This window comes from Halichoeres trimaculatus, unplaced genomic scaffold, assembly GCF_033239565.1.
Source record: "Halichoeres trimaculatus isolate MK-OKI-2021-1 unplaced genomic scaffold, fHalTri1.1 fHalTri1_scaffold_7, whole genome shotgun sequence".
Taxonomy (NCBI): Eukaryota; Metazoa; Chordata; class Actinopteri; order Labriformes; family Labridae; genus Halichoeres; species Halichoeres trimaculatus.
Window position 1 is genome coordinate 21,345,007 of NW_027437185.1, and position 15,268 is coordinate 21,360,274.

At 39.1% G+C, this 15,268-nt stretch overlaps 1 protein-coding gene across 3 annotated transcripts; it reads left to right on the forward strand.

Annotated features, from left to right (window-relative positions):
• The first annotated feature begins 720 nt into the window (after positions 1-720).
• Positions 721-15,144, forward strand: stx3b (syntaxin 3b). 3 transcript variants are annotated; one of them, XR_012598408.1, is made up of 12 exons: positions 725-1,157; positions 7,060-7,134; positions 7,251-7,350; positions 7,556-7,630; positions 7,720-7,790; positions 8,131-8,239; positions 8,318-8,391; positions 9,544-9,678; positions 10,374-10,484; positions 11,829-11,948; positions 12,298-14,433; positions 14,529-15,143. XR_012598408.1 is itself a non-coding variant. In XM_074674080.1 (11 exons), exons 1-11 carry the CDS (start codon positions 1,128-1,130, stop codon positions 14,416-14,418), a joined length of 969 nt encoding a protein of 322 aa, XP_074530181.1. In that variant the 5' UTR covers positions 721-1,127. The 3 variants fall into 3 exon arrangements, 1 of the variants encoding a protein (XP_074530181.1); XM_074674080.1 differs by lacking the exons at positions 11,829-11,948; positions 14,529-15,143 and adding an exon at positions 10,727-10,837 and having other exon boundaries at positions 721-1,157; positions 14,341-14,418; XR_012598409.1 differs by lacking the exon at positions 10,374-10,484 and having other exon boundaries at positions 724-1,157; positions 14,529-15,144.
• The last annotated feature ends 124 nt before the right edge of the window (positions 15,145-15,268 follow it).

A 15,268-nucleotide genomic window follows, 5' to 3' on the forward strand; every position in this document is an offset into this window, starting at 1 on the left:
GGGATGAACCGATTCTAAAAACACAGGGGGAAATAGTTTAAATATTTTACTGACTATGATTTCAGTTATCTAAAGTTAATTCAAAATAACCTTTTGTCTGCCTCCAGCCACTCGCAACCCTGAACATGAGAAGCGTTATGGAAAATGAATGAATGATAAATGAACGTTATGTCTGGTAACGACAAGATTGTAGGTTTGATGCTATTTTTTCTATGGCAGATATGAAACGTATATTTTAGGGATAAAATTGTAAAGAGCAACTGTTATTGTGATTATCTTTACTAACTACTTTCAAAATAGGGAAACCGCACGACAATAATAGACAATAGGAAAGGGTTTAAACTTAAACCGAGTACTCGAGGCTTGCTACCCTTTGCCCCACCACCATACACCATATACCATACACCAATGGTACCATATCAATATACGATACATTAAATGACGACTGGGAAATAAGACTTTTCTCCTTCTTGACAATGACTACATAGTGTTAAAGACGAACATAAAATGGCCTTTGAAGAGAAGAAAACATATAGACTACCCATTAATTCTCAATTCAGTGGTAGTGTACATTGCAAAAAATAACGATTTTTCAATCACTTCCCCAAACAGGGCAATGTTAAAGATGTTTGACCAGGCTCAGTTTTTTAAAGATATTATTCCTGCAAACACCTGAACGCAGCATCGATGCAGGTGGCTCAGGCGTGGCTTCATATCAATGGAGATGGGCTTGTCTGCGCATGCGTGTGCCAGAAAAGTGCGTTTTAGAATGATTACTGGTGGCCAGCGCAGAGACAGATTATACAGCTCTACACAACTGTTGTTTTAATCCCCCGAGCGAGCGGGGAGATTTAGCAAGGAAAAAACACTGGCTTTAAACCCAGCAGCCATATTGCATGGAAAAACGACGGAAAGACTTCTGTGCAACGAAAAAAGTAGTTTTCTCAGACACCTGTGTCAAGACTTCTGGGAAGTTTATCTCCTTTCTTACTGGCTGTGTGGATCACTCGGACAGCTAGCCTTTCCAGCTGGCTGAGGAGTTCAGGCATCTGGTTTTATTTGAGCGATTTTACACAGTGCTTTGGTTATTCAGTTGATTCGAAGGTGTACGACCAACAGTTTAAACGATGAAGGACCGATTGGAGCAACTTAAAGCGGTAAGTAGATTCCAGGAAATGTTCATTTGCAATACAGCGTGTTTGTCTTCTCCACTTTTATCTCTCTCCACACTTTACCTGCCTTTCTGTGTCTCTTGGAGTTGGAACAGACGTTTCTAATGCTTCGGACTGAAATGCCTTTAATAGATCAAAACCGTCATATGCCATGTGATAACATGATAACACAGCAGGTGTAATGGATGATGCAGAAAGCAAGGTCAGGAAATGATAGGAAATACTGGTGTTAGGTCAAAGTGATCCAGTCATTCAGACATCATGTAACGTTATTTCATGCTGTCATATTGTGTAGTGTCAGATATGGGTTGATGTGCAGTAGAATTGAATGTGTGAGAACTTCCAAGTCAATTGTTATACTAGATGTTATTTCGTATGTATGATGTAAACAATAGTTTCCTTTACCTTCATTTGAAAAGACAAGGTTACCTGTGGCCTTTCTGAAAGGAGGAAAGTGATTTCATAGAGCCTTCCTTAATGTATGACTTAATAAGTATTTCCTTGTAGCTTTTCTCCTTATATTTTTCATGAAGAGATTTTGTAATAATAAAGTAGCCTACATCCTTTTTATGGTTCCAGTACAATACATTAAAACAGGGTCCACAACTTCTGCCCCTCTTGATGCTGGGACATAATGAGAAAACTCATTTTTACTTACAGGACCCCTAAAGCAGCAAAATAAATTCATCTTTATCTTTTACTCCTTGTATTACCAATAAAAGGGAATATTCTCAGCCCAGAGTCCATGGGAGTGAGACTTTGATCCAGCTAAAACCTAAGACGGGATGTGTTTCCATAGCTCCCTGAAACTGCTGGCCAAATATTTGCTGTGTTTAAAGTTGTTGAACTGTTGTCGGCTCTTCCTCCAGGCGTCTGTGTCTCAAACACATCTGGCCTCTTTTCAGGGTAAGGAAGTACATAATGTCACTGAGGTAAGCTGGTTTGTTGCTGAACAGGTGACAGAGTTAACACTGGTTCAAACTAAGTTCTCTTTGCCACTTCTTCAATACTTCCCCTGCTTTGTGTTGTGTGTATTAGAGATATAACATCACAGGATAGTTTTACCACTGTGAACACGCGCTGTGTTTCCCACACAGACAGTTTTTACAGAAACACCAAAAACTGAAGCTGATGCTGTCTCTATGTTTGTAAAATGCCATCAGTGGACTGACAGGATGGTGTTGAGGATATTTGTGTCCATCTCGAGATTGTCAAATGTGCTTCCAGTGGATGTCATGGACTACATGTGAAAACTTGTGACAGAAATAACGTGGCTGCCTCTGTAACCTGACATGTAGTTTTTTTAATAAATCTCATGTCAGATTTGAGCTTTGCATTAACACAAGTTGTGGCGGGAGCTTTGGCTTCTGTCACTGTGTTAATGTAAAATCTGACCTGGGGTCTCTTCCTTGCTGATTTAGGAGCTTACAGATATTATCTGACAGCACGCTGTGAAAAAAATCCTGTGCACAAAGATGTTTCTTAAATCCAAAGCTTATCTTAATATATTTTTATTTGTTTTTGGTTTTTGTTTATAGTTTTTTTTAGGTTTCTTGGGAAAATAATAAGGCTTATCGATCCATCTGATATTCTTTTGAGCTTTACAAGCTTCACAAATGTCATTTTATTCTATAAAAACTCTTGTCTCCTTACCTCAGCTTCTTTCTCAGTTTATTATGTGTCATGGGTCAAAGTCTAACGATAAATCACCTCCCTGTTTCTTAGAGGAGAGGGAAGCAGAGGACAGATTTGGGGGAGGGTAGGATATAATATGAAGTGAGTTTATGATTATTTGTATGTAACCTAATGAAGATTAGATGGTAAGAATTTATTCTGGTCAGTTTAGGCTTCTTTTTTTCTTATATGAATATAGATACATTCACCAAGGTTGCTGAAGTAATGTTGTGAGTAGGAGGAGTAGCTTAGTCTTTCTATTTGTCTTTATTTTAATGTCAGGGCATGCTTTTTGATTTAATATTACACATTGAGCTTTGTTTAATGAAACTGTGTTGACGGAGCTTGTCAATATGTTGAATTAGAGACAGAGAGGATGGCATTGTCAGCTTGCTCCAGAGTAAAACCTCTGTCTAGCCATCACCTTGAGAATTATGCAACTTGGCATATGGTGTTTTGCATGCAGAGCAAGAGTAATAGGCTGATTTGAATAAAGAGAACCAACCTGCAACCAAGCTAACATGTCAATCACATGTGCACCCATATGCATGTTTAGGTGGGTTTAAAATAAGATAACATAAAATCCACTTTACTAATCCTGGGGGGAAAGTGTTTAGTCAAAGACTGCACAATTTTCTTTTGTTATGGAAGCTTCACTTTTTTATTTTGGAAAAAGGACAGGAAATCTACCAGCTTATTCATGGTTCTCTCTGCAGAAGCTACAGACTCTCTGGAGGGCTCATGAGTTTAATGCCCTGTAAAATGTTGGACGAGGACGACACCAACACAAATAAGTAAACAATGAAGCTCAGTAAAGTGACTGAATATAAGTTAGTGTGTGAATCTGACACACAGCTGTCAAACATCAGATATCTCACAGTTTGTTTTTTTCAACAACACCACAACTTATCAAGATGCATTGCACAACTTCCCGCCCCACTGATTATTCAGAACATCTAAGACTTTTGTTTTTTGAAGTGATAGAGCTACCCCGTGTTTTCTGACAGCTACAGTGTGTCATGGGATGTGAGGTAAATGAGCAATTTGTAAAAGTTTCCTTTATGACTTTGATAACAACACTCCCCTCCAATAGTATCAGACTCGTCCAACACAGAAACAAGTGCTTGTACTTCTGTGTGGCCTTTTGTCAAAGCACTCGTTACACATATCAGTTCCTTTCCCCAAAACGTTTTTGCTGAATGTGAGACACTGGAAGGAAGTCAGCGCCTGCTCTTATCTCTCTCTCTGAAGTGTTGTTTGAGGGAACAAAATGTGTCGGCCAGAGCGCTACAGCTGTGTTTTGAGTGAATTATTCACTCAGAGTTGTAAAAAAAAAAAAAAAAGTGTGTCACTTTTTCCAGGGAGGTCTGCTTTCCAACTTGTTGTTAGTAACAGAAGCCTTAAACAAATAGTCTCCACCAAATTTACATTTCAGATTTCAGATGATAGGAGAATCACTACAGAGCGTCTTGGGCTTAAAAAGTCAGTTCTTAGTAGACTAAGATTTCTTTGTTGTTTTAGACCCCGAATTAAAAGTAAAAGTTGTAAAGATTAAACTGCTGAATTTGAACTGTACAGCTTCAGATAAAGCATTTCTAAGGATTGTTCAATTCTGCCAAAGAATAAAAGATCACTTTACTTTGAAATGCTTTCAGCAAAAGTAGCACATTTTCTGAAGTCAACATAGGTTTCCTCAATTTAGCATTTATCATTTACGCAACTGTAATGAGATTTATTTTCCGTATCATATAGTCTCTCACCTTAGAAAAACAAAAAATCAGTTATTGTATCATGTTACCTGTTAAATAAACCAAGGGGCTGTATAACTGTATTTGTACTTGAGTGAATGATTATACGAAGCTTTTTGAAAAGAAGTTTGTTTTTGGTGCTTATTGGGATCATCGGGTCAGAGATAGAGGCTGTTAGCTGATATGAAGGAGCAGGTTTGTTGTCAGGTGTGTTTTCTGATAGTTTCCATAATGCGACTCTAACACAGGTTTTAAAGGATTGTTCACGCTCTCACAGCATAGACCTATCTGTCTCCATATTTCAGGTGTTTTGTGTTCAGACACAGTTGCATTTGTGAAATGCAGAAGTAATTAACAGTAAGGGAACAAAGTGCGTGTCCTGTCCCATGTTCCCCCTCCTTCCACTTCCACACCGTCACAGCACCACCTTGTGATGTCTGTTTGCCCTCGGATCACGTGAGCTGTGGTTTCTTTGTTGGCACTTGGGAACAGGTTGAGTTCCTGGAGCCTGGCCCTCGTCTTTCACAGTGTAAATATTCCTCGGCTGCTCTGAGGTCTTCACCCCGACTTGAAGCTCTGGGTTCTGTTTACCAAGTGCCCTGTGTGACGTACTGATGACTTCAGAGCTGGAGAGCTTCCTGCTGGGAGTGTGACGGATGTGGGCTGATCAGGGAGGAGACAATAATTCTACCTCATGTGACACGCATGGCTGATAACAGGAGAGCAATGTTATTACCCAGCATTTGTTCAGAGAGGGTGAGGAGTGAAGGAAATCAATCATTACTTTGTCACACAGAAAATGTCAATTTAAAATGCTGAGGACTGGAACAGAATATTGAGGAAAGCTGATGAGATGATGGAAATTTTGAGCACAATAAATCAAACATATAGCACAATATTGTATTTGTGACAATATTTTTATAGAGAGGAAAAGAGCTAAGTGTCTTATCGTGGTGATTTCCTGAAGGATGTTGCCTAAAATTGATGGTTAACAGAATTTTGGTTATGCATTTGCCTTTTATCTTCCCTAAATTCCGAAATTTCAGTTTCAGCCCTCAACATAAGACTGGTATCTTTTATACTAACCAAGTCCACATGTCGTTAGTTTGTAATGAGCAGGTAGTCATAGAGAAGACATTTTAGGAAATCAGAAATTGTTTTTCTTGTTGGGGATGAGAGGATAAATTTGACTATCAGGTCTGTACAGTAATTATGAAACCCATCAAACAGCTGGTTAGCACATTTTGGTCGAATGTGCACAAAATGAAAAGTGGGAAACATGTAATAATAGTTTTGATGTGTTCATTGGTCACAAGATCCGCCAGCAATGTCTCAAGCTCATGGATTTATACTTTTTTTCTTGACCGTTTTACAACAAAAGCTGAAACAAATTGAACCCTCAGAACTTCTAAAAACTTGGGCTCCACTCGACGCTGAGTCCAGACGGAGCAGAAACTACATACACATCTATTCTATGCAGAAAATCCAAATAGAAACAAGTTTATGGGTATAAGATTATTTCAAAACTCTGCTTCAGAAACAGATGGGTGACGTCACAGACTGTATCCATGTATTATACTGTCTAGGAGCAGGACAGACTTCAGCTAACAACAGCAAATGAGGTCGAGGTGCCAAATTTCTTAAATGAGTGTGCAGGTTCTCTAGAGAAAAACAAATGTTTGCTCTTCTGGGTGACTTGCCTTTTGCCTTGCTGTTCCTCCCTGAATCTCATATGAAACTGAAACAGCTGGTTTGAAGGACAGAGAGAATTCATTAAGTGTAAAAGGACAAAATAAACATCAGGCACCAGTACTGCCTGCAGCTGTCTGATGAAGGTCTTAATGATTGTTAAAAACGCAGGATGTGTTGGTTCAGTGGCTCAACCGAGCTATAGTCCTTGCCACAGAGGCTGCAGGTTCAAATCTTGGCCTTTTGTATGTCTTTCCCCAGTCTTCTTACCCATACCTCCTGTGTCTCTTCAGCTGTCATGTTCAAAAAAGATGAAAAATCATTCTCAAATAACTGAAAATAAACTAATAAAGGACAGTAATCCTCACACTTTGATTAAATGCTCTGAATTACAATATCAGCTATTTGCCCATCTTTAACTATTGGATGATTGATTTTTTTTCCCTTTTTTTTTTGTTTTTAAACAGCGCTTCACAGAAAACATAAAAACAGTAAAATGAGACATACAAGAAACACAGTATGATTAAAAAAAGAGACTAATTTTAAAAAGGATGTAAACAGATTAAAAGGGCGTGAATATAAGCCGCCTTTACACGCACCCAATGGTCTCTGTCCCTCTGTTATTTACCACGATGAGCACAATAAACATCTGAATGAACCTTTAATCCCAGTCTGTTGATGACTCTATACGCTGAGCTTCAGAGAAGCATGTAATACCCTGCACACGTTTTTCATGAACAGCTCTTCTGATATGCCCTTTATTTTACTCCTGGCAGACGTGTGATCAAGATGACGATGAGGTGGAGATCGCTGTGGACAACGCAGCCTTCATGGACGAATTCTTCTCTCAGGTCAGCTGCACCTTGGTGTATTAGTACACTTGTTTTATCGGAGCAATGGTAAAATCGTCATCATATCTTGTTTGTTTGTGAACACCATGCTGAGACTAATGTTGTGATTGTTTCAGATTGAGGACATCAGAAACAGTATTGATAAAATTGATGAGAATGTGGCTGAAGTCAAAAAGCTTTACTCAGTCATCCTGTCCGCTCCCACATCAGATCAGAGTAAGAATCTTTAACACTCTCTTCTTTTCTTCTCTTTTAAAAGAAGCTCAAAGAAAACCCCAGACAGTAATCATTTATGAAGTCATTCTGCATGCTATGTATCGTCTTGAACACCGACAACCATGCTTTTCTCTGAATCAAATCTAATGAGGTAATGGGTTAGTTTGTTAGAGTATTTGTTGCTTAATATGTCTGTATTTTTTAGAAACACAGGATGACTTGGAGGCAATTACCAATGACATCAAAAAGATGGCCAACAATGCAAGAAACAAACTCAAGAGTGAGTCTCCCCACTATTAAACTTGAAATCACTTAACAATGATGTGATGTGCAGTCTGTTTTAAGCCAAATGTTTGGGTTTCTACTCAGCCATCGAGAGGAATCTGGAGTCTGAGGAGCAGGAGAGGGTGTCAGCTGACATGCGGATACGTAAATCACAGGTAAATGACGTCCCTCTGAAGTTTCATTTGGCCTCTTGTAAATATTTAACCTTGTTTAAGGAAAAACTCCTTTCTATTGTACAATGTCAGCATTCTTCAAATATGTTTTAACTGTTCAATTTAAAGGGCTAGGTGTTTGATTTTGTTCAGATAAGTTACCAAGATCATAAACAAGAGAACAGAGCAGAAGAAAAACTACAGGCTTGTGGGTGTTTATCTGATGCTCTGAAAAGAGAGCAGATTTCTTTTAAAACTGGATTATTGTCTTAGCAATCTCCCACCAAGACTGCGCTAAGATTACCTCTCTGCTGAATCCTTTTTTTTCCTTGTTGTCTCCCAGCATGCAGTGCTGTCCAGGAAGTTTGTGGAGGTAATGACAAAGTATAACGAAGCCCAGGTGGACTTCAGGGAGAGGAGTAAAGGACGCATTCAGAGACAGCTAGAGATCAGTGAGTGACACCTTCAAACATGTGTCCATAGAGCCGTAGAGTTTGAGGTCATTAACATTTTTTTCTGTTTCTCTCCAGCTGGAAAAGCGACAACAGATGATGAACTGGAGGAGATGTTGGAGAGCGGTAACGCCGCTGTGTTTACTGCAGGGGTAAGAGCATGAGTGTGTGTGTAGGCATGCGTGTAGCACTGTTTATAGTCAGGTAACTTTTCCGTTGCCTCAACTCGATCATAATGTGGTAAAATTGGGAGGGAAAGTCAGGCTCCTCCATTAAGGGTTACCTGGTTAACGATTAGCTGTTTGTGATCCGGTCTGTTGGGCTTAGAGTCAGTTTGCTTTCTTGTTCCTTTAGAAATTTTTCAGTGCTACCTCCTTCTTACCTTCTGTCTGTTAAACAAAAGGAAATAAGGAGGTCAGACAGAAATAAGAATGGTTTGCTTAAAGTGAGAATTTCTCTTCTTTGTGATTTGATCAGCTAGGGCATATCAAACTAAATAAAATCATGTCAGAGAGTGCTATTTAATTTTGATTCATCCAAAAAACACCAGAAAAGCATACATACAAAAAATATTTCAAGTGGTGGTTTCCTGTGAAGATCCAGAACATTTCTGTGCATGAAGATGCTCAACTGGTCCTGGCATTTACAGGTTTGATAACGAATAAATGTCTCATACAAATTCATACTGATTCCATATTTTGTGAGTGTTATTGAAAAATGTTTTAAGCAGTGATGAGCTACAAATGAAAGATTATGTGTAATAATTTAGGAAGCCTGTTTTTCTTCCACAACTATACTGCAGAGCCTTTAAGACAGCTTCAGTTTTTAAACATTTATACTAAAAATAAAATAAATAATGATGCAACTTCCTGTTTGAAATGTAAATTTATTAAATGGAATAATAATCTGAACTGGCAAGCACACAAATCAAGCAAGAATTGTATTAATATTTTTAAATGTTATATTGGCTGCAGTTTTCTCATATTATAGAGCTGATTTGCCTCCAATAATTATTATTTGCAGTGGGTGTGGTGGGCTAACCATGTGATACTTCAGCCCAACCACCAACCTGTAGCTATCTGAGTGTTTTCATGGTCATGACTCATAGTTTAAATTTAAAATGTTTTATGGTTAATGAGTGGCCATGGTATATGAAAACACTGTCATTTGATTTTAAAACAGAATGTTTATGCATGTTTATTTTCGTTTCTCTTAAAGAAGCACTTCTATTTAATCTGACCCAGGCCAAAGGTGTTTGTCTTTGCTGATCCTGAGGGGTAACTATAAACTTCTCCCCTTTACAGATTGTGGACTCTGGCATCTCTAAACAAGCTCTGAGTGAGATTGAAGCCAGACACAAAGACATTGTCCGCCTGGAGAGCAGCATCAAGGAGCTGCACGACATGTTCGTAGACATTGCCATGCTGGTGGAGAGCCAGGTATAGTGTTTTTTCCTCCACCTTCCCCTTCACTTCTTACACCATGTAAAGTTAAGGAGCTTTGTGTCTGTTTCATTCATTTATCCTCTCCTTTCATTCATGCTAAACCTTTCTCATATTCCTCCTTCACACATTCATTTCTGTCTACTGTAAATCTTTTCCTGTCTCTGCTGTGGTGTGACTGTCAAACTGTTTCCATTTCTTTTTCCTCTTTTGCAGCTTCACGTCTTTTTCTTTCTCTCTTTACGCTCCTTTACCACCAACACCTCCATCTCTTCACCCATCATCCGTGGTACCATTGCCATACATTGAGTAAGATGTACAAAAAGCACATGTGTACACATTACAGCTGACCTCACTGACTTAAAAGAAAATATGTCAAAAGTTTAATTGCGTATGTCTTGCTGCTTGCACCATGCTCTCTGAGGGAAAGCCTCACACGAGGTAAGGGTCTCACTCCTGCTGTGTTTGTTGTTTCCTCGGGAAACTCAGGAAACTTTTGCAGCTGTAACATTTAATTTCCATTTCTTAGTATGAAGAGAAAAAATATTCACCTTGAACTATTTAAAATCTACTTTGACACAAAGAGAGTTTTACTTTTTAGCACAATTCGTTTCCATCTGAGCAATATATATGAATCTCAACCCTGCTTTTCTTCCACCCTGTTTATGATTGTTGTTTGTGTTGTTTTTCAGGGTGATATAGTAGACAACATAGAGCAGAATGTATCCAAATCAGTGGATCACATAACAGTGGCACAGGAACAGACCAAAAAAGCTGTAAGGTACCAGACAAAAGCGCGTAAGGTAAAGTAGCTCTTCTCACTGCTGCACCACTCTGCCTGTGATCTCTTCTGTTCCTCTGCTGTATTTCTATTACAGTTTGACACATATGAACCACACAGCGTTTGGACAGATCACACACCCCTCACAGGACTCACACAACCCCAGTCACACTCAACTGTTGTATCCTTGGTTGTTCTCTTTTGCTTTTGTTTTATTTATTTTTTTCTTTTGTTGCTCCTATTACATCTGCGGCCCCATGTTAGGGAGGAATGATTGACAGGATTGAGAGCAACATGGACCAATCAGTGGGCTTTGTAGAGCGAGCCGTAGCGGACACTAAGAAAGCTGCAAAGTTTCAGCAGGAGGCTCGCCGTGTGAGTGAACACAGACAGGCGCAGCAGTCCAGTTTCCCACAAGCAGCTGAAATTGATTTGTCATTCACTACAGGATAGCACTGAGCCACAATGCAAAGGCACTCCATTGGGAGAACAAATATATGTAAGCACACAACTTGGTTGCTAAATTTGTAACATAAATGCCTTATTTTTATTATTTCCTTTTCAATTACATCAAGAAAGGACATAAATGCTTATTATTAAGATAAGCTTTGTTGGAGAGTTATTGAATTCTGAATGATGCCGTCTTTTAGAATCTGATAATCTCTCAATCTTGGTCATCTGTCACTTGGACCTGATACTCGAGATTGGATTTTCAGTTGTTGCCAGGCTTAAAACAGCAGAACTTCAGCCTGTACGGGATGAAAGTAAAAGAAAAGGATGCTTTTGGGAAACCGGTCTGTAAACAAGAAGATTTCTCCCACCATCAAGACCCTGAAGGTTACCCCTGCCCGTTCTTTTCCTGAGTCCCTGCTGCTCTGTTGCCCGTGGACCCCTGTGCTTTGAAACCCACTGACCCGCCTGCTACTAACAACACAGCCCCTCCAAACCACTTATACACACAAACACACACTCATACATCAGCATCCACACTCTTTTCTTTCTGACTTCTCTTCAGTTTTTAACTTTTCCTACAGCTAGCTCGATGGAGATAAACAATTCTTTGTTCCTGTGTGTGTTTGAAGATATTACAGGTTAGCGTGTAGATGTGATAGTGTGTGCGTGAAACACTGCTGTGCCAACAGAAAACTGGATTGTCAAACTTCAGATTGACTTAGAGTTTTTGAGGTTTCAAAGCGATGAAAACAATTCTTTGATATATGACACAGCTATTGTTTCTTTGTGCTGCCTCTATTCTCTCGTACTTCTGTATGAGGAAACAGAATTCACTGTCATATTAACAATGGATAATCTTGTTTTGTTGTCAACTATCCTGATGTTACTGTGTGCACGTTGTTGTCCCCAACAGAAGACGGTGATAATAGTGGTGGTTGTGGTCATCTTACTGCTCTTGCTAGCTCTCATAATCGGTTTGTCAGTGGGATTAAATGGAAGCTGATGAGCTATTTGAACAAGAGGAGAGCTAAGGGTGAGTAACTGTGGAGTAAATAACTCTTGTGATGCCACAATGGGTGGGTGTGGGTGTATGGCTTGCTTTGGAGGACGCTTTGCATGATCTGTCTCCAGGCTCTGAGTGTTTGTGTATTTTCTTCCTCTCCAGAGGGTTTAAACAAGGTGTGTTTGTGTGTCTTTGAAGTTCTTGGGTGTGTGTTTTTCCTCCTATTCTGCTGCACTTGCGCCTGGTTGCTGCTGAACTAACAAAGCAGTGCTAGTGGTGTGTTAATAAGATTAAAGGTGCTGGTGTTAAGTTTGCAAGCTCATTTCACTCTGTCATTCAACCATCCTTGTGTTTTGTTCCACTATCTCCCTCTTTATAGAAAATGATCACCATTGGAGCAGCCTGTGCTGTGGTTATTCTCGTTGTCCTCATCATTCTCACACTTCATCAGTATGTTCGTCATCCACTTCATTTTGTCCTCCATCATCCAGCCCATCAAAAAGAAAGGAAAACCTACAGATCACTCCTCACTGGAGGTCTAGGGCAACATATGACCTCTGGGGAAAAACTCTAAAACTTTGTGACCTTTGTCAGAAAAGACCAGCCCCTCCTGTTCTTTGTGAGTCTATTCGACTTCCTCATGTGGCCCTGACAGTTTAAGGATGCTTTACCGCAAATGGAGACATGAAAGTGAAGCAGACCCAAGGTGCAAATGTCTTTTGTATCTCTATGGAGAGAAAAGGGATCATAACTCCATTCAAATGTCGCCAAACAAATCAGTCTGTGCCTGTTTCACCATCTGAACTTCTTGAGGCCTCATTGAGGCACCTTCTTCATTGTCATTTTATGCTTTTCTGAGCCTTCTCACTCTGCGTGATCGAAATGCTAAGTAATGTTTGTCACTGTATTTGGGTTTGTTGGTTTTAGGATGTTCCAGCACTTTCACATTTCAAAATAAGTCCCCTTCTGTAATTAAGTTTGGGTAGTAATGTAAATATGTGTAATATTGTTCGTATTTTGACTGTATTTAGCACCTGAATATGGCTCAGAGGTTAACTTGGATAATATTTGTACGTTTGAAGCTAAGATAAGCAAACAAGCACAAAGCACAGGTGGGTGGGGACGTTATTGATCAAGCTGCAACATATGAGAAAAATGCCAGAGTATCTGTTTTTATGGTTTAAAACTACAACGCTACAATGTTAGAGACTTTTTATACAAAGAGGCTGTAAAACAAATGTTTTTAAGCCAAAAGGTGTCAAACAACACTATCCTTTTCTTGTATGTGCCAGATTATCTATGGCTGATGTGTTGCTGGTAAAGTTGCACAAATAGAGATATGTATAAAATGACACTCCATCATGCAGTCAGGTCGCTCATACTGGTAGCTCAAGACAGATGGAAGTTTATTGAGTTTTAATATCTGAGGCCTTACAGTCTATCACAACAGCTCTACAATAAATCCAACTTTATAATCATGAAGGTTTTAATGTGTCACCTTTGCCTAGACAGCTTAAGAGATCTGTTTGTTGAATTTTATTGATAATTTAGATGGAGCAGTATGTGACGCTTTTGAATTCCCTAAAATCAAAGAGCTGTTTCAGGTAGAAAATATAATGTGTTTAAATAAACAAATCAACTAAAGGTGTTAAACTGAAAACTCTACTCAGTCAAATTTTTGCTGTACAACATCACTTGATTGAATCTTAAGGGGAATTAACAGGTTGCACTTCCACTGAGAGAAGTGGTAGTTTCTGTCAGACCAGAGTCTTGATTGTTCCCACAGTGCTGGTTGTTTTGGTGGCCTCTTGAAAGTGAGAGGCCTCTCTCAGCTTGGTTTTGACCACATAGTTGGCTCAACTGTCCTAATGTTTCAGTTAAAGCCCCGTCCTAATTCACATCAGTGGGAGGAAGCATGGGCTGCAATAGGAGGAGATGCTGAAGATGTGCAGTGTTAATGTTAAATTAAGATACCCATGATTGAATGGAAATTAAAGATGTTGTGTTTTAATGACTGACTGGCTTTGTGCTTCTCTACCCTGCTTCTGACAGATTGTAAATATGTAACTGAATGTGATACTTTTTGATGACCTTTTGTTAAGTAAGAGCTGTGTGGCTGTTTTTAGTGGGATGATTGTAGCTGTTGTCAGCAGATTGTTTACCAAGCCTGTTAACCACTGTGCTGCAATGTAAAACTTTTTATGGGGTGACACAAGTGCCAAAAGGGAGGTAAGTTTGTCTCCTCTCTCTACACACACAAGAACACATATCCCAACCTTTGTGACCCACCCTTCCTTATACTCAGTGTTTTTCTGAATCCTTCTTTTCCTTTAAATGTTAAATTACTGTGCAGTGGGTGAGTATGAAAACTTCATTTCCACTGCTGTCTCTCACTTTAGTCTTTTTTTGATCAAACCCACAGAAAAAGATGATGATTACATTGTGCTGTGCCATCATAGGGATTGTTGGGTTCTCCTATCTCTACAGCTTCTTCTCATAAAAAGGTTTTACACAGGTAAAATCACCTGTTTCTTCATATGACTCTTTGAACTCTAGTGGCTGTATATTTTGGAATGATAAATAACTTGTTTTCTATCTGTCTTTGTGCAGCGCTCCTGTGATAAGATGATTAAATGAAAAGAGGACATTTCCTGAGGTGCTCCCCATATTTCATTACCCTAATTATCATTTGAATCTGCATATTAAGTATACATGGAATCATGATCAGTCCTGTGTTACCCTTTATTTGACCATTTAAAATTTGACAATTTGTGTATGGAGTGTTTTAAAAATGTGTTTTAACTGTAGATTTTCTCAGTCTGCTCATGTAAAAACCAGATGGTTCAACGTGAGTTTTTTTTTTCTTCAGGTTTAATTTAACGCCCTCTGGCGGCGCTTAAGCGGAACAAATATATACAGGTGTAATAATTGTGGGATGATTTTCGAGTTTATTTAAGTTCAGAGTTGTATTAATGAATTATTGTTTTTTGTTCTGAAACCCAGTTTGCATGCAGACACTTTGTTGTGCTCTGGTAAATAAATAAAAAAAAAATAGGCTGCAAGAATATATAGATTTTTCAGACCTGTCTGTTGTCAAAATTTGATTACGTTAAGTGTGATTTTTGTTGTATGTGTGATGTGTTCGTATGCTTATTGGCTGCAGAAATGCATGTATTGATGGTGTTTTCTTTGAATTGCTCTCTGGCTGTGTGTATACCCACCAAAGCCTGTTATGTAATAAAAGAATTCTGTGCGTTGTATCCAGTGTTGGTCGTCTGTTTCGCCCCTTGTGTCCGATGTAGGGACTGGGACCTTTCATATCCAGCTTTCCACCAAAGAATACCTTTTGC

Coding starts and splice junctions, on each gene's coding strand:
- stx3b (XM_074674080.1), top strand. CDS start 1,128: ATGAAGGACCGATTGGAGCAACTTAAAGCG. Junction 7,135..7,250: donor TGGACGAATTCTTCTCTCAG/GTCAGCTGCACC, acceptor TGATTGTTTCAG/ATTGAGGACATCAGAAACAG. Junction 7,631..7,719: donor TGCAAGAAACAAACTCAAGA/GTGAGTCTCCCC, acceptor GTTTCTACTCAG/CCATCGAGAGGAATCTGGAG.